This window comes from Lactuca serriola, chromosome 6, assembly GCF_051521515.1.
Source record: "Lactuca serriola cultivar US96UC23 chromosome 6, Lser_US96UC23_V15, whole genome shotgun sequence".
Taxonomy (NCBI): Eukaryota; Viridiplantae; Streptophyta; class Magnoliopsida; order Asterales; family Asteraceae; genus Lactuca; species Lactuca serriola.
Genome location: NC_136413.1, coordinates 53,594,587 through 53,614,307, shown reverse-complemented (window position 1 = coordinate 53,614,307; position 19,721 = coordinate 53,594,587). Strand labels below are relative to the sequence as shown.

The following is a 19,721-nucleotide window of genomic DNA, read 5'->3' as shown; positions in this document are numbered from 1 at the left end:
AAGTAAAAAAATAAGCACAACCAATTACTGAAAATAATATAAATTTACAGAGTCGGCATCAATTAACTGATTTTTTTATTCTAACTTTAAAGGTTACAAATATTTAAAAATCGCATATCCATATGACTTCTACTTTTCTACATAAAGATTATTCTTCCAATAGTCTTTAATCCTGCCTTTTAGAGATGTAAATAAAATATTCAACAGACAACTTAACATATGATCAAACCTCTCTGTTCCAAGAGGGTTGACAATTTGAGTCAAGACAAAACCTTTTTTGTTTAAAAAAAAAAAAAAAAAAATTCAACAACACAACATATGCAAAATGGATTCATCATCAAAGATAAGAATCAAATCCAAATACCACCAAATCTTGATTAGATAAATTCAAGGGTCAATACTGATAACATGATCATGATGTAATTAAACTTGAAATTATCAATTACATCCCAAACAAACATTCTTCTCCAAAATTACATCTCTACCCTCTCAACCAAGTGTTTCGATACGACGAGTTATCACGCAGTGAAGCATCATGCGGCTTATACTCCATAACATACCCATGTGGAAGCTTCAAGTGTCGTTTTATTTTATCTCTTAAAGCCATCACCACCTACCCATAACAACAAAAAACTTTCACCAACATATCCAAACATAACATATATATGATATAACAAGGGCATTTTGGTAATTTTCACCTGATTATCAGATGCATTACGGTTCCACACGCTCAATATATCCTCATTGAATCGAACACTCAACACAATTCCACATATATTATCACTGTAATCAAGTTGATCACCTACCAATGCCAAAACCTAATAATATTTTTAATTAGGATACAATATTTCTTATGGTGTTGACTTATTGACTTATTATAAAGATCATGCACTTTTTTCACTTACCAAATCCTCCCAGAAACGTCCTGAAACAGCCTTTTTGAAACGTATGATCCATTTCCCACCATTGCAATTAGCAGAATCCTAAAATATACCAATAAATATAAAAACCCAAATGGTTATAAGTTATAACTCCTTAATACCCTAAAAAGAAAAAATATATATAAAAAAAAAAAGAGTTCAAATTTGTAGTACCTCCCATAATGGACGGATTCCTTGTTTGAAAAGATGCAAGTCGGTTGGGCTAGGCAAGGAAGATGGACGAGATAAATGACAATAACAGACCCAAAAGCCTTCAACCTGTTGAAGGTAATGAACAATTTTGTGTTACAAGATTAGGGGTATGAATGTCATTTTACAGATGAAGTATAAGGATGAGGTTTGGTTTACTGTGCTGAAGTCCATTATCTGCTTTATGTTGTCTTCGTATGATGTTTGAGTTCGAACTCCAGGTGTGCGACGAGTGTACCAAAATACAAACTTATTCTGATGGGAGCAAAAGAAATATTAAGAAAAGTGTGATACAAATCAATCATGTTTACGCAGTTTAGCATTCAATCCAAACATAGGATCTTTAATACAACAACTAATCATAGGTAATAAGCATAGAAAGGGGGAGAAATCCTGCAAAACTAAACAATTTAAGCTTCTCAAATGAGATTACTGGATGACTGAGTATAAACATTTTCAATTTCACTACAACTTTGAGCAATGAAATCTTAAAGGAATAGCATCTCACTTCCGTTAACTTTTTCCGTGTTAAACGTAGTGATTAATCTACTGCTAGCATTTTTTCCCTGTTCTGAAAGTGTTGTCCCCAAATTCATTGCGGAAAATCAAGTAAATGAAAAACGTTAGCGCATGAACAACTCTCGATTGCAAATAACCTACTTGATATTCAAATTGTAGCTCTGTTTCTAGATGATACATTAACCTAAAAGCTACAATCACACGTATATCTACGAAAGTATACTGACCGTACCTTGAGAGGATGCAAACCAGCTTTAAGCTCGCGCGACTGCCGTTCACGATCTTCAGAAGAATCGTACTCTGATTGAGAGTTTATGTTGGTATTCTTATCTGCTTCCGCCCTCTTCTCCATTGATGCGTCCATCTCTGATAACTTTTCCGGTACACTTCGGGAAAACCCTAGCTCTCTCGCTCTCGACAGTTTTGGGATTGATTCAAAAAGAGGGATGAAATGAAACGAAAACTTTCGGTCCTTTTACAAGTCGGGTGGGTCGGACTTATTTGCACCGATATTGTGACCTGGTCAAACTCCGTACGTGTAAAATTTTCCATTTTTGGTCCTTGTACTTAGAAAACTATCAAAAAACGACCTCATATGTATATGGATAACTACATGTAAAATACTGATAAATACTATAGATATATCAGCTAATAGTAAATTTCTACAAATTTGGGGAGGAATATATGGATAACTACGTCTAAAATATTGAAATACATGATAAATACAACATATGTACTATGTTAATAGTCCCTTCCAGTTTTAAAGTTGGATGTAAAGTCGAAGATGTCACACCCCCAAACAAAGATGACGGAAACGTCTGGGGGTGGATGACTTCATGAACAGTATCACAATATAATATACAACAGTGATCAAAACAAACACAATCATCATAAATATAATTGAGAATGTTACATTGTTTCCAAGTGTTATATGTTTCAAAACCAATTACATTATGATGGCAAAATAAATAGAATGACGCCATAACGTCCCATCATCAAAAGCCTTGTGACTACCTGTTTAACGGTTTCCTGATAATACAAGTAATTTCGAAAAGTGTCAATAATTAAGTGTGTGAGTTCATAAGAGTTTTGTATGTGAAAAATCTTAACTCTTTCCTTGTAAAATGATAGTGTTTGTTCCCAGAAAATCAAATATTTCCTTAAAAATGAGTTGTAGCCTTAAAAACCCTAAGACCAAAAATGTATAAGTATTTCTATACTTAAAATAGTATTATGTAATTTTATTCTTATATAAAACCATTTGAACACATGTTACCCCGTAAACTAAATGTATCGTTGATTTCTCATGTGAGTTATTACAATTATGCTAAAACCGAAGTTGGCTTGCTGCGACATTCTTCAGGCGTAGAAATGTTATACATTTGTCACCCCAGACATGTTGGTCTAACTGTAGCTAGCAGCTTAGATGTGGGATTGTCAGTCCCGTATAGATCTATACACAACTATCACGCTCTCTTACCGAGATTCTAGTTATAATTCAGGACTTTATTGTGTACTCTGGTAGTTACGGTGAAGACTTTTTCTCACATAATTGTTTCAACAAGTTTACGTTTTATGTAATGAAAACCCTTGTATGTGTATCTGTAACGCCTGTAAATCTGGGCTAGTCAATTTAGATACGATGAGCATCAAAAGCAACTTTTTGATGGAAGATTATTTAGAAGGATTAATCTTAACTAAATTGTAGTATATGTTACAAGGGTTCTGTACATATAAAAAACGCTGAAATCTGAATTATAAAAAAGAAGTTATGACCTGTCGAAGTTTTGCGACAGAACCGGCACGACACAGCGCGACGTAAATAGTAAATTTACGATGAAGTGATTTTTTAGCTGGAACAATCTAAACGAGAATTGAAGATCTCGTCGATAGCAGTTCAACGATAAAAAGACAGACGAAAACGGACATCAGATGAAGAAGTTATGAGTTTATAACGGAGTTTTCCTGTCTCGGCCTACTAAAAATAAATATAATAAAAATTAAAGTCAAAATCAGCGGATGGAGTCTAAACGAGAGTTGTAGAGCATAATCTCACATACGCGTCGATATAAAGAACGTCGAAAACGGAGCTCGTATGCGAAAGATATGAATTTCTGAAGTTCGGGGCGCGAACCCCAAAGTTGTGTCAAAGATCACGACGTGAAAACAGTATTCACGACGTGAACTGACTTCTGGAGCCTTCTTGAGCCTGGCGGAGCAAGTGGACGGATGAAGAACACAATGACCTATGTTTGACCAAGCCCACAACGTGAAATAAGAGTTCACGACATGAAAATCGAAAAATCAGCCCTATAAATAAAAATCGAAGGCAGCCGGTTTTGGTTGCTAATTTCTCAACCTCTCTCACTCCTGATACCTTCTCTAGCCCTCTTAAAGTACCCCCGAAGCCCCGATATCATTCCGACACCCGAAGCGAGTCCCGAAGCCCCGAAGATCCCGAGGAGAAAAGAGTGTCAAAGCCGAAGCTCTGCCCACGAGAAGCCCGGTGTGTGAAGATACCCCGGTTTCATCGAAGAATACTACTTTACAAGCCGTAGTGTTGTCCAAGCATCGTCTAATCAAGTGAGTGTGTAGTTACTTTCTTCTAACACATAGATATGAAGTATTTGCTATGAAATACGTGTTATGTGTTTATATATTGTTTGTTTCTTTGAGATGGATGTTGGATGAATGTTTTATACAGGTTTGTATATGATTTAAACTATATATGTAATTTATATCTAAAAATGTCTTGGGTAGAACATGTGACAACCTGAAATTTTTTCCGTCGTTGTAACCCATTTCCGTTAATAAAATTTATTTTTATTGAAATTCTCCGTTAACTTTTGGGTTTGGCAAATCAATTAATGTTTTTATTTTTATTTTCATAAATGTCAAAACGAAATAAAAACACGTGAAACACCCTCAGCTCGAATTCATTTGGAAAAGTTTTCAGTTTACGACCAAGTCGGGTTACGACCAATTAATCGGGTACAACCAAACTCCGTTTAACGTCGGGATCGGGTGGATCCCCACATGGCCGCAAACTCAAACCCTATTTAAGGGTTGAGTGGCCTTCATTTGAGCCTTTTTCCCCCTCCTAAAGCGTCTCTCTCTACAAGTTGGATTTTGGTCCAGAAACACCTCATTCAAGCTCCAAAATCGTAAGTAATCCTTCCTAGCTTGTTGTTTAACTTTGTATCCATGAAAATTCGGGGTTTAATCATCCAAATACCTCAAAAAATTGTGTTTACGGTTGGGGAACACCTCCCAAAACCGTAAACTCCCATAAGGGGGTTTTAAAGCCCCAAAACCCCTCCAAACCCCTTCTAATGCTTATCTATAACTTAGAAACTTGCATGCATGAACTTAGAACCCCAAAATCATGTCTTTATGGGAGTAAACATGAGTTTATGGTCCATGAACATTCATGAACCGTAAACACCTTTTTAAGATGTTAAAATGCCCTTAAACACCTCCAAAAGCTTGTCTAAGTGCCTAGAACCTTGTATCCCTTCATTTGAGGCACAAAATCATGCAAAAATGAACCAAGCATGAGTTTATGGCCGTAAACTCATGTGTTTACAGCAGTAAACTCACCAAGGATCCTTCAAGAACCGTAAACTCCATTTCCAAGGTCATTTCAAGTCCCGATCACTTCCTAAGCCTTTGATTCAACCCTAGAACCTCTCCTTGTGCAATTTAAGACCTTTGAGCACCCAAAAACTGTTGGATTTTGAGCATTCTAACACTTCCTAAGTGTACATGCAACCCTAATAAACCTTGGATCTATGTTTGTCTAAGGTACATGCAAAATATTATTTTCCAAGGTTTATAACCTATCTAACATGGCATGGGGTACTTTTAAACATAAAAGAACTAAATGAATTACATACCTTTTATTGATTGTTGATTCCTTGGAGTTTGAGAGCCAATCACCAATAATGTGAATGCCTCAAATGGAAATCACAAATCACCACAAACTTGGAAAATGTATGAGAGAGTATACTAATACTTAGAAATCGGCCACCACTATTACACACACACTAGGGTGCAATTTAATGCAACATAAGTTTGTTTATATAGTGTGCATGGTTAGGGTGAAACCCTAATAACCCATGTCTTTTCCTTTCCAATGATCCATGGGTTAAAAGCTCCATGGATCATCCATGGACTTCCATATGAGCTTAGCCCATTAACAAATGAGTATTAGCCCACACCATATAAATATAATAGCCCATGATTTAATTAGTCTTCCTTTTAATCACTAAATTAATTCATAATTAATTCAAGATTAAAACTAATTAAATAGCATGACTTTATATTAATATATTATGACTAATAATATATTAATAAATCGTAAGTATACAATTCTCATAAAATTATCCGTAAATAGTGTGGGTGAAGTGCAACCCAAATGGACCATGTCGGGTCAGGTCAAGTATATACCAAATAAGTTATGGACTTAGACACCTTATCCAACAGACTCCCACTTGGATAAGTCTAATAACTGTATTTGCCTATATTACTTTAGGAACCAACCGACAATCGTAGCTCTCGAAAACTCTGTTGAACTATGAAGCGCCATTTTAGATAAGTGTTCATATAGTCCTTTGTTCTCATGATATCAGCCGGACAAATACATGGAACAATGTCTTACTTATTGTCTGGCAGTTGTTTCTCGATTTTAGATTTGTTTGACAAAGAACTTAACTGAACACATCAATTTAGTTCTGACTGGGCCCGGTACATAGGTCAACACAAAATCATCGAGGGGCCCAGATATCGCTTCTATTTCTAGAAGGAACAGATAAACTTCGACTCATATGCTTGTTCTACTACTTGTTGAATTGTACACAAAGGCACGTTTTATAACATCAAGTTACTGATGCGTTTACATGCAATCAATGCACAACCAACTCGTAGGTAACAACTCATATCTCTAGGTTTGAAGACTTATATGATATTATCGTCTCACGATCACTCGAGATAAATTCCATGAAGTGATACAAGTGAGCGTGGGTTTATTCCAATACTCATAACTTATGAGCACTCATGAATGTTGTAGCAACCATTGCTATGTCTAAACCCATTTAGCCATCTACAACCTCGATTCATGACAGTCTTAATTCATACCTACTTCCAACATATGAACGACTATGGAGTGTTTAAATAACTTAGTCATTCGAAAGAATAACCTAGCTATTATGGAAGTCAAAACATGCAAAGTGAAACACAATAATAATCAAATCCAATATGGTCTCAGAACCCTTTTGAATATAAATAGAACCACCTTTTATTTATCGCCATATTGATTACACATTATTGATTGTATAATGTTTCAAATAATCAACTTAATACTTGAATAAAACAACAGTTGTCCCATGCTCCTAGCATGCATACTTTATTTTCTAAACAATAGTTATGCCATACTCCAAGTATGCACACTATGTTTGTCTATGATCTTTACTTTTGTGAAATAGATCGATTGAACATGATTCCAATGATGCTCATTTCACAATCCCAAATCCTTATTGTAAATATAAGAATTCCTAATTCTCACCATTTACCGAAATCAGTTAGATTTTAAACTTATATGCAATGTTCCTCTTGTAATGATTATGCATAAAGTCACCAAAACCTTGTCACTAGTCATTATATAGTATTCCAAAGAAGATCAACTCTATGGAAACGAAGTCTCATATTCAAAGTACATTGCTTTGAACATCCTTCTTGCATTAAGGTTTTCTAATCTTACACAGATTGAATAACTTCCACCTATGGAGACATTTCCATAGTCCCATTTTGACTATCACTTCTGAACAAGAGTTGCCTCTTTTCAGAAAATGTCAATATGGTCCTTCCAAAATTAACACTATACTACCAAATGTCCCTGAGCAACCAATCTTTGGCAAACCTCAGATTGTCCTCAACAATTGCTTAATCACTTTAGTCATATCCAGTTCTAGACTTTTCCCTTCTAAATGCCCTAAGCATTTGAAAATTTTAGAAATGATGAATATTATAGCACATGAAATCGATCATATATCTGAAGTATATGGGACACGATTCATGATGTCTCACATAAAGACATGATACTAGACCAGTCTTTTTCTAAAATATTTTTATTTGCCATGTTTTCAAAATTTAACTAGGAAGAGGGATGCCGTAATCATAATCGAGTTTTGATAACACAATATATATAGAATTTCCTTAAGTTGAACCATTCAAACATAAAATACATACATATATATATATATACATATATATATATATATATATATATATATATATATATATATTGTGACATCCCCAAAATCACGGCCAGAAAAGACCAGTTTGTTTATGCTTTGTTTAAAAATCAGAGTTACATTTTAAATGAAAGTGTTGCGGACTTTGTCCCAAAACAAAATATGATAAAGATTTATCAAAAGCATTTCCATAGAAATGTATTTCATTAAAAGACTTGGGATGTCATGTTCGTACAGATCAAAAGCATAAACAGTACAATATAAGCCTTACTACATTATTTCATATCTACAGGCCTATATCCGTAATCCCTCGTCCAAAACATCACACCTATGCTCATGCGCCACTACCTATAATACAAGAAACTGAGTGGGTCAGGCTTGGGAGCCTGGTGAGCACATAGGGTTTTCAACCCACAATAAATAAGTTTATTAATTTCATCGATCAACAATAACCCGATTACCCGTTCCCATTATCCTCACTTTACGTCCCTAAACACCTATCATAAGGGACCTAGCCTAAGGATCATCATCGGGACGGACACTACTGCTAAGGGGATTCCTCAGCAATAAATGTCCTAAAGGCAACCATGTGGGGTATGGAGTACACCGGTGAACACATCGTTCATAAACACCTACAGGTTGCGAGCCTGCTAGTGTTCCAATGGACTGTCTAGAAGAGTCCGTGGTCGTCATCCATACTCCGCTGGATGACAGAAATCAACAACACCAACATCGAGGCCTCTCATCATTTTATCACACATCACCTATTACATCTACCCATGTTGTACCCCAACATTTTCGTAGATATAAAATACATATACAGTTTAAATCATTGAAAACATGTATAACAATGTTCATCCGGCAAAGATAGCAAGTATTCAGATAATATGCACACATAGCACGTAATTTATATAAAATACTTCATATCTATGTGTAAGCTGAAAGTAACTATGCACTCACTTGTTAAAGTGATGATTCCAAAATCGGGCAGCGCTTGCTTCTAACGATTCTATCTTCCTTTGACGAAACCTAGCATTATTATCGCTAAATTTTAGTCTAATATTTACCGTGACCAACTATTAGTCTTAGTATTATTATTATTATTATTATTATTATTATTATATAAGAGTTAAACAATATTTTCCAACCACTATGTACAGACAGGGGCCAGACATAAAACACCGGAGGGCAGGACCATTTTGGCATATAGCACTTCTAAAATCCAACAACCCTATGCGGCCCTTTTAACCAGATTCCCCGTACCGCGAGTAGTTTAAAAAAAAATATTATAACGACACTTATATAAGTTATAATAATAGCTCAAATATTTATTATAAGTTCATAATAACAATACTAATTTTAAATATAAGCTATATTAAAATAAGGTAAGCATAACTTACTTACAAGGGGGTTTTAGCTAGGAGTCGGGCTCTACAGGGGCAGAACTTCGTCGCTGAATCTTTCTAAGAAAGATTCGTGCAGCACTTCAGCGCTCACCTTACTATACTAAACTACAGAAAAAGAAGTCGAATCACGAGGGACCGAAATGCTCGGGGGATAAGGAGAGAAAGACTCTTGAATCAAGAGAATGGTGCAAGAAATATGAGAGCCCAAGGCTCTTATTTATACTAATTGAATTTTCAAAAACTACCCTCCATAATTACTTAATGACCTTTTAGTTATATAAACAACTAAACACCCCTCTATAATACTATTTTAAATGGATTTAATGATATTTGTACTAAACTAATGTCGAAAGAACTCAACATTAGTCTTATAATGACCGCATCGTCGATACCTTTCTAATGATATATACATATGTATATATATATATATATATATATATATATATATATATACATATGTATATATATATATATATACATATGTATATATATATATATATATGTGTGTGTGTGTACGTATACATGATTTATACTTTATTTTAATACGTAAATATGCTATTATAATTTGTAACTCGTTCATACGAACTCCGTTTTTGACGTTATTTATATTCACGCGTAGGTGGAGACGTACTCTACAACTTTCGTTTAGACTCCGTCGGCTAATTTTGACTTTATTTTTAAAGTTATATTTTTAACAGGCCGGGACAAGATTGGTCTGTTTAAAATCTCATAACTTCTTCATACGAAGTCAGATTTGGGCGTTCTTTTTATCGATGTTCTTAGTTTAACATATTCTACGACTTTCGTTTAGATCGCTAAGGCTAAATCTCGCTCTATCGTAAATTCACTATTCACGTTTCCCGGTATCGTGCCGGTTTTGTCGTGAAACTTCGACGGGTCATAACTTCTTTGTTATAACTCGGATTTTGGCGTTCCTTATATGCACGGAAACCTTGAGACATATTCTACAACTTTATGTAGAGATATCGGGATTATCTCTCACTTTAATTTTGGCGCTCATTTTTATTCTTTATTAATTATACATTTATAATTAAATAATAAACACATAAACACACATAATTCATAATACTCAAATATTTCATCTTTATTACTTCAAAAAGAGTTACAAGAGTTGACCTAGACTATTACATTGATAAAAATGCTTAGCCCTGAAACTCGGGCGTTACATATATATATATATATATATATATATATATATATATATATATATATATATATATCCTTGACTAAAGATGATCAAAATCTCAATCTAAGCTTTTAGAATTGAATTGAAGTATAATTTCCTCTCCCTTAATTATAGCAAAACAATTTTTCAACCCCTGCAACTTCACGAATTGAAACTTTTGTTTTTCTATAATTAACATTGCTAGCTTGCAATAATCATAATTATCATGCTCCCACTAACATGATGATTATTAGCATAACACTTATGCTCCCACTAGCTTTGACATGTATTCAGAAATCGGTCGGACTTCTAAAATTTAGATTCATACACCCTTCGTAGATAGCTCACATGTGTGTCTAAACAATTTCAAGAACTATGAAAAGGGATTCCGTAATCATAGTCTCAAGTGTTTAGACCTTTTCCATTTCTCACAAGTCCATGTTAGTGTGCCTGTTAACCACAGACGCTCAACTAACGACTTTGAAAATGCAAATATCACAATTGCTATCTACTTAAAATCTACTTAGTGAAAGCGTTTCCTCACCATCATTCTCATGAATCGGAGAGAAACCTTATGACACTTAGATTTTATGGTGTATGAGTTCCTATCCATGTGAATTTGTCAAAACCATAATCACAAGACAAGGTTAGTGACAAATTCAGCCTTACATGGATTGAACTTGTCAAATCTTAATTTCTTGTCACTTGGTAGCACAAGGCCCACCAATGCTTCCAAGCCGTTATGCACACAGTTTAGAACTAACAGAACTCACATGCATAGTCAACTTAATAGGAATAGACACAGAAATAAGAATTATGTCAACTTAATAGGTTGCAAACCTTAAGTCGTGTGCTAGTGATAAAACTCAGTTTTACTCTTGATTATATCTTGAAACTCTTTCAGGATCTTTAAGGCTCCCACTGTCCTCTTGTCATATAAGTTTCCCTAGTCAAGGACCATTCCTTGACAGAACAAATATTCAAGAGTTGGTGCGGATTCTTATCAAGATAAACACTTCACATAATTGGTCTTAGTTGGTCTTTGTCTTATCCAAGACATCACAACTTACCAATTTCAAACGCACAAGAGTAGAAAACATTTTACACTACATTTGATAAGTGTTTTAAACCTTACTTTATGTCACTCAATGTTACAATCTTGGAGTATGACTCTAAGAGTTGTTTTGGAACGAAGTATGATTCATCTTCTTGATTTTAACCATTCCAACAATTCATGACCCCTCTTCTTAGTCATAACAATGCACTAAGATGTCCTTAGAGTATGAATTTGTGATATGGTATCTTAATCATTAAGATGATCATAAAACATGATACTAAAGTACTATCCCATCTTTTCAGATTTGAGAAACTTTTATCTTTCTGCCTAATTTGATTATTTCCCATTCGTTCTGTCACACATTGAAAACTTTTCAATGCTTCAGAATTATACTTAAACTTGTAAGTATAACCATATTTAGTAAGCTTTAGCAAATCATGACGAATAGTCTTATCAATCATTGTGGTGGACTTGACCAGTGCACAAGCATGTGTACTCGATCCCTTTAGTCCTATCCTTGTTCACATAAGGAATTAGTCTTAATTTTCCAAAGATGAAAATTCTCATCCATCATACGATACAACTTGTATGATTCCAAGTTTCGGTCCAATTGAAACTTGGGTGATGAAACCTTTCCTTATTTGGTAAATTCAGACACTACCACAAATGAAAGAATCAAATCCACTTTCCAATATTGCTATTACTGGAAACATATAAGCAACAATTTTTCACAAATGCCATTGTAAGGATATTTTTAAAATAAATAAAAGTAAAACCCCTTTTTTTATTTAAAACTTTGCGGAAAAACTTATCCTTACAATCCATATGAAAACCTTGTTGTTATCTATTCCTAAGTAATATATCATAACTCTCAAGTAACAGCTCAACCTACCCCTTCGGTCCTCTCGACAGGATACTGACTAGCATATCTGGGTGTTGGTCTCCCCTTCACTCCTCTCGACCGGATGCTGACTAGCATACCTGGGTGTTGGACTCCCCTTCGGTCCTCTCGACCGGATGCTGGGGACTATTTCACCCCCTACCACTACCACATAACACGTATCACATAATCTATCTAGCATGGCTGGGCATGACTGCCCCTTCGGTCCTATCGACCGGTAATCTGGGGACTATCTCCCCTGTTGTCACTAACACATAACATCATATCATACTAGCACATAAACATATCACATGTAGTAGCAACCCTAGATGAATATCACAGAGACAATCATCTAATCATACAACTCCTACTAGTGGTCCGACATTGTGGCCGTAGACCCACTGCTACTGGGAGGTAACTCACCTCGAAAAGTAGCTGCTGAAAGTCTGCTTGCTAAGCGCCTGACTGCTGAATCAGTAATCATCTGGCTATAAATCATAAACATAGATTAGCCACTCATAAACACCCTTAGGTCAGATGACTGACCCACCCCTGGTCCAAGGTCAACTCCTTGGTCAAAGTCAACTTCCAGTTGACCGGACTCGCCAAGTCATGGCAAAGACTCGCCGAGTCCTTCTCCTACTAGCCCGGTCCTACTCGACAAGTTCCTCTTCTCACTCACTGAGTCATCCTTAACTCACTACTTGGGACGAAAGAACCAACTCGCGATCCGACTCGCCGAGTCCAAGAACAACTCGCTAAGTCCCCACGAGCAGATCTCCTACTCACTTCCAAATCCTCACCAGAGCATCCTTTATGAGGATTTGGGTTTCTGGGACTATTGCTACACATTAAATTGATAATTCCGCGTGCAGATACAAAGGGTTGGACCTTCAACACCTAAACCCCTCTTACTTAGTAACAATTCATATGACTCGCCGAGTTTGAAGAACAACTCGTTGAGTTCCAGGCAATCTTCATAGGACTCGTCGAGTCTAAGACCATCTTCATAGAACTCGCCGAGTTCCACTTTGGGACTCGCCGAGTCCCTTCAACCTACTTCCCATACAAACCAAATCTGAGACATGCAATGCTTCCAACCCATAGATCTATGTTCCTAGGGCATGCTTATCATGTAAAGTTGCAAACTTTACGTGCATGCATGGCCCTATAAGCTCCAAAAGGCAAATCCAAGCTCTTTATGAGGTCATACACTCAATAGGGACCTCAATCACTTCAACCACAAAGACTTTATACTTCTAATACGTCCATAAGGTCTAGATCTGAAGTCCTTTCGGATCATAAAGCACAAACACATGGAGTTTGGTGTTTTAGGGCTTGAAAACCACCAATTAGGGACAAAAAGGGGATCTAATGAAATAATGATCAAGGTAGGGACTTTTCTACCTGAATGGAAGCCTCTTGCAGGGTAGATGTCGGATCTACTTCTCCTCCTTGCACTCTTCCACCTCCTTCTTTTTCTCTTAAGCTTCAAACTTCCTTTACAAGGCCAAAATCACTCACAAGGACAAAAAGGGGTTAGGGTTTCGCTCTACAGCTCTTCTGGAAGTGTTAGGGACAAGGGAGGCCGAGTTAGAGTGCTTAAATAGTGTGCAAACACCCGAGTTAGGGTTTTTGCCCAAACAGGGCCTACTCGCCGAGTCCGGGAACCGACTCGCCGAGTCCGAGGCTCAGACCTCGCATCTCATCCCGCTTCTACTCAGCGAGTTGGTCCTTCGACTCGCTGAGTCCAAGGCAAATTGCATTAATTAAGAAATATTAATTACAAGGAATACGTACCAGGAACCAGGTGCTACAAATCTCCCCTACTTATTTTAGACTTTGTCCTCGAAGTCTGCTGCTCGATCCTGAAATAGCTCGGGGTAGTGCTCCATCATCTCTTCCACTGGCTCCCAAGTCCACTCCGATCCCTTCCGGTACTGCCATTGCACCTTCACGAGTTCCACCCTCTTGTTCCTCAGATCCTTCGACTTCCTACCGAGGATTGCCACAGGCCGCTCGATGTAATTCAGGCTGTCATCAACCTGAATATCCTCCAAAGGCACCACTGCCGAGTCGTCCACCAAACACTTCCGCAACTGAGAGACGTGGAAAGTGCTGTGGATCTGGCTGAGTTCGGCTAGTAGATCCAACCTATACGCCACCTTGCCCACCCGGACTACAAACCTGAATGGCCCGATGTACCTTGGGCCCAACTTGCCTCGTTTTCTGAATTGGATGACGCCTTTCCATGGCGACACCTTCGGAAGAACCATATCCCTGACTTGGAATTCCATGTCTGAACGGCGTTTGTCGGCATAACTTTTCTGGCGACTCTGTGCAGTCTGAAGCCTGCTCCGAACTTGCTGAATCTTCTCGGTCGTCTTGAGCACCACTTCAGTGCTCCCCATGACCCTCTTGCCAACCTCTCCCCAACATATCGGGGTCCTGCATTTCCGCCCATACAACATCTCGAAAGGAGGACGCTTAATACTCGCGTGATAGCTATTATTATATGAGAACTCCGCCAACGGAAGGTAGGTATCCCAACTACCTCCGAAATCCAGAACACATCCCCGCAACATATCCTCTAACGTTTGGATGGTCCGCTCGCTCTGACCATTCGTCTGCGGGAGAAAAGCGGTGCTAAAATGCAGACGAGTGCCCAACTCGTCATGGAACTTCTTCTAAAACCTGGAAGTAAACCGTACATCTCTGTCTGAAATCACAGAAACGGGCACTCCGTACCGCGCCACCACCTCTCGGATGTAGATATCGGCCAACTTCTCAACCGAGATACTCTCCTGGATCGGTATGAAGTGGGCGCTCTTGGTCAATCGATCCACGATGACCCATATAGAATCTACTCCCCGTGCGGTCCGGGTAGCTTGGTGATAAAATCCATCGTGATGTCTTCCCATTTCCACAGCGGAATATCCAACGAATGCATCTTGTCGTGTGGTCTCTGATGCTTGGCCTTGACCTTCCTGCAGGTCAAGCACCGCTCAACGTACCAGGTTACATCCCGCTTCACGCAGGGCCACCAATAGTATAGACGAAGATCCCTATACATCTTCGTCGCCCCGGGATGAATAGAGAACCGGGATTTGTGCGCCTCCTCCATCAGAACCTGACACACGCCTCCATGATAAGGGACCCACACCCTACGGTGAAGATTCAATAACCCTCGGCTATCATAGTCGAAGGAAGAAACCTGTCCCACAATCCGCTCACTCTTCCGATGTTCCTCCTTCATAGCCTCATTCTGAGCCTCCCGAATCCGCTCCAACAGCGGAATCACTACTGTTATCCGTAGGCAGATATCTCGGATCGGTGCTACCTTACGGCAAAGCGCGTCAGCCATCGCATTGGCTTTCCCCGGAAGGTAAAGGATCTCACAGTCATAATCCTTTACCACATCGAGCCACCGACGTTGTCTCATGTTCAGATTCAGCTAATCCATAAGGTACCTCAAGCTCTTGTGGTCCGTGTAGATCGTACAGCGAACCCCATAGAGGTAATGACGCCAAGTCTTGAGGGCGAACACCACAGCCTCCAGCTCCAAATCATGTGTTGGGTAATTCACCTCGTGAGGCTTCAGCTGCCTCGACGCGTAAGCAATAACGTGCCCTCTCTGCATCAACACTGCGCCCAAACCCGAGATGGACGCATCGCAGTACACAACAAAATCCTCTAGGCCCTCTGGCAGGGCTAAGATTGGCGCCTCGCACAATCTCTGTCTCAACGTCTTGAACGCGGCATACTGCTCGGGCCCCCAACGAAAAACCACAGCTTTCCTCGTTAGCCTGGTCAGGGGTACGGCTATCTTGGAGAAGTCATGAATGAATCTCCGATAATAGCCCGCTAATCTCAGGAAACTCCGAATCTCAGATGGAGACTTCGGAACCTCCCATCTCATCACGGCCTCCACCTTGGTCGGGTCTACCGAAATCCCGTTCTGGTTAACAAGGTGCCCCGGAAAGGCAGAAACTACACCTCGCGCAACCAAAACTCACATTTGGAGAACCTGGCATACAAGCTCTCCTTCCTCAAAGTCTCCACAACCTCCCGCAAGTGCTCCTCGTGCTCCTCCTGCGTCTTGGAATAAACCAAGATATCATCAATAAACACTATCATAGACCGATCTACACATGCGGTTCATGAGGTCCATGAACGCGGCAGGAGCATTGGTAAGCCCGAAGGGCATCACCACAAACTCTTAGTGGCCATAGCGCGTCCGAAACACTGTTTTCTGCACATCCTCCTCTTTGACCCTCATCTGATGATATCCTGAATGCAGATCAATCTTGGAGAAACAAGATGCTCCCTGATGCTGGTCAAAAAGGTCATCAATCCTCGGGAGTGGATAACGGTTATTCACCGTTACCTTGTTCAGCTCCCGGTAATCTATACACATCTGGTGCGACCCGTCCTTCTTTTTCACAAACAGAATCGAGGCTCCCCAAGGAGAACTACTTGGTCTAATGAATCCCTTGTCTAACAGCTCCTGCAGCTGTGAAGACAATTCCTGCATCTCAGGAGGAGCCAACCGATACGGTGCCTTGGCTATTGGAGCCGCACCAGGGACTAGGTCGATCCTGAACTCCACCTGCCTCTCCGGAGGTATCCCAGGCAACACCTCGGGGAATACATCCGCAAACTCTCGAACCACGGGCACGTCGCCCACTGTCACCTTACCCGCCTCCCGGGAGTCTATGACATAAGCGACATATCCTACGCAACCCTGCTGAAGGTAACGCCTTACCCTTGCCGCCGAGCATAAGGCTGGCCCTCGCTGTGGTCTCTCACCCTGGATCACCAACTCTCCCCCACTTGGGGCTCTTACTCATACTAGCTGTTGCGCGCAGTCTATCACTGCCCCATTAGGGCTCAGCCAATCCATACCAATAATTACCTTGTTTCCCCGCAACAGAATGGGAACCAGGTCAACCAGATACCGCTCCTCAAATAATCTCAATACGCAATCCCGAAAAACCTCTGATGCTCGAACCGACTGGTCGTCCGCAATCTCCACCTCTAAAGGGCAATCCAACATGCCCGAAGACTCAAGAAACTTCTTGCTAAGCGTAAGAGAAACAAATGATCGGGTAGCCCCCGAATCGAACAACACCTGAACTGGGATACCGTTCACATGGAACGATCCTAAGCAGAGCACATACATATAACATATCAAAATTATAGCAACATAACATAAAAGCATAAACAAGGAATCATACCTGTCACCACATCGGGTGTGGCGCGTGCCTCCTTTGTAGTCAGCTGAAAGGCCTGGCTCCTCACCACTGGAGCCTCCGACTTGCCCTGCCGGCCATCTGTGATCCGCAGGGTCGCTGGAGCTGGCGCCTTCACTGGCACTGATGCTGCTGTCAACTGGGGGCAATTGGCCTTCTTGTGGCCCCTCTAGTTGCAGTTGAAACACAGCAACTCAGACGTCGAGAAAACAGGTGCAGGGGTGGTACAATCCCTACTAAAATGCCTTAGCTTGCCGCACTTATAGCAGCCTGACGATCCCAACTTGCACGCCCCCTCGTGCGTCTTGCCGCATTTCTTGCAGCCGCCTCGCCCCTGTTGGCCTTTTGGCCCAGCATCTGATCCCTTGGGCCTCTTCCCCGAAGCCCTTGTAACCTGTCCCTCCTTTGCCTTCCTCTTTTAGATATGCTCCAGATCAATCTCCCTCTCCTTAGCCCTGGTAATCATGGAATCCAGGGTAGGGCAAGCTGAAAAACTAACATGCTCCCGGATGTCAGCTCGTAGCAGGTCCTCCTCATATCCTCATCATCTGCATACTGGGGCACTAACAACGCCCTCTCCTGGAACTTGGCGGTGATCTCCGCCACAGTCTCCGTCGTCTGCCTCATATCTAAAAACTCCCTGGCCAGCTGCTGAAGCTCGACAGCGGGCGCAAACTCTGCCCTGAATCTGGTCACAAAGTCCGACCAGGTCATAGCCTCGACAGCCGAGGTTCCCAATGAGTTACCGACGGACTCCCACCAATCTCTAGCTCGGTCTCATAAACACCATGCCATAAACCTCACCTTCGACCCCTCGGGGTAGAAGCTAGTAAACTGTGCAGACTCGATGTCTGCAATCCACCGCCTGGCAGCTATGGGGTCCTTCGCCCCATGAAAATCCGGAAAGGACAGTGTGCGAGATCCTGACTGGCCAGATGCCATGTCGCTCCTGAATGCCCTAAGGCGGTCCTCCATCAACTAAACTATCCCTTCCTTGATCGACCCGAAGATAATGGGAGTCGACTCAAGGATGCCCCTAGTGATCTCTGACGCGATGAACTCGCGTAGCCTCTCACCCCTAGCTCGGAACCTGATCCCTCTCCTGAACTGCCAACTGCTGGCCTCGATCGTAGTACCACCATTCTGCAATATATAAACAACAACTGTTAGCAATACTGATACCTCTCGAGGAACCACATCCACTACAGGCTCCCTAGTCTTATCTCAACCTTCCTCGGTTTGGGTACGGATCCTCTTCTTTCAGTAGTACGGGCCCATACTACCTTCCACATATATCCGTACCTTCTTCAAGGACTGCCTTGACTCCACCAGATCCCTTTTTACCACTGGAGATCACTGCTATCTTTATCCTAGGCTTTCCCTAGGAAAATCCCTGACTCCACTTACACCAATCCTCAGTTGCTGAAGGCCTCCTTGTAATGCCAATTAGCCATCACCTGAACACCATCACATGTAACAAGGCTTAGATAATCCTTCGAGTAAAAGACTCGTCCCTACAACGGTTGGACTCAAACGAGAGTTGCGCAGCCGGGCCAAATCCAACACTCTGAGATTATCCAACCCTGATCCCATGTGATGTGACGTATTCACCTAATGGCTAACTCCTATCACTTGGAGTCCCACAAAGCACAAAGCAAGCAGCATTCGGATACAGGAACTACTCAAGAAAATCTATTCTCATAACGATAAACTGCACTAGATCACAATGTTGAACTCATAATATCAGGCATAACCTAAACATGTTATTCTACCGTTGTCTACTCAATTTCTATCATGCAATTCTCATAAGGTTGGAACACATAAAGCAGGCACGTAAGGCATCCTCCTAGATCCTTAGTCCTATTCTAGCATGCTGTTCTACTGAAACTGATAAACATAGTATAACATTGTATGGGTACTTTGGGGAATACTTACTTGAGCTCGGCTGGTCGTGCACATCACACACTTCGTTCTTTCTTAAAACTCTTTGCTTAATCTTTTAGAAAGCTTTTTCTTTTTCGAAATCCTTTAATCCCTCAG

General features: G+C 40.2%; 1 protein-coding gene across 1 annotated transcript; it reads right to left on the bottom strand.

Moving 5' to 3' along the window:
• Nucleotides 1-350: 350 nt before the first annotated feature.
• On the bottom strand, nt 351-2,107 carry NCBP (Putative cap-binding protein). The gene is made up of 6 exons (XM_079006466.1): nt 1,882-2,107; nt 1,290-1,385; nt 1,095-1,199; nt 906-983; nt 699-818; nt 351-613 (listed from the first exon to the last, which is right to left on the bottom strand). Exons 1-6 carry the CDS (start codon nt 2,011-2,013, stop codon nt 482-484), a joined length of 663 nt encoding a protein of 220 aa, XP_078862592.1. The 5' UTR covers nt 2,014-2,107; the 3' UTR covers nt 351-481.
• Nucleotides 2,108-19,721: the final 17,614 nt, after the last annotated feature.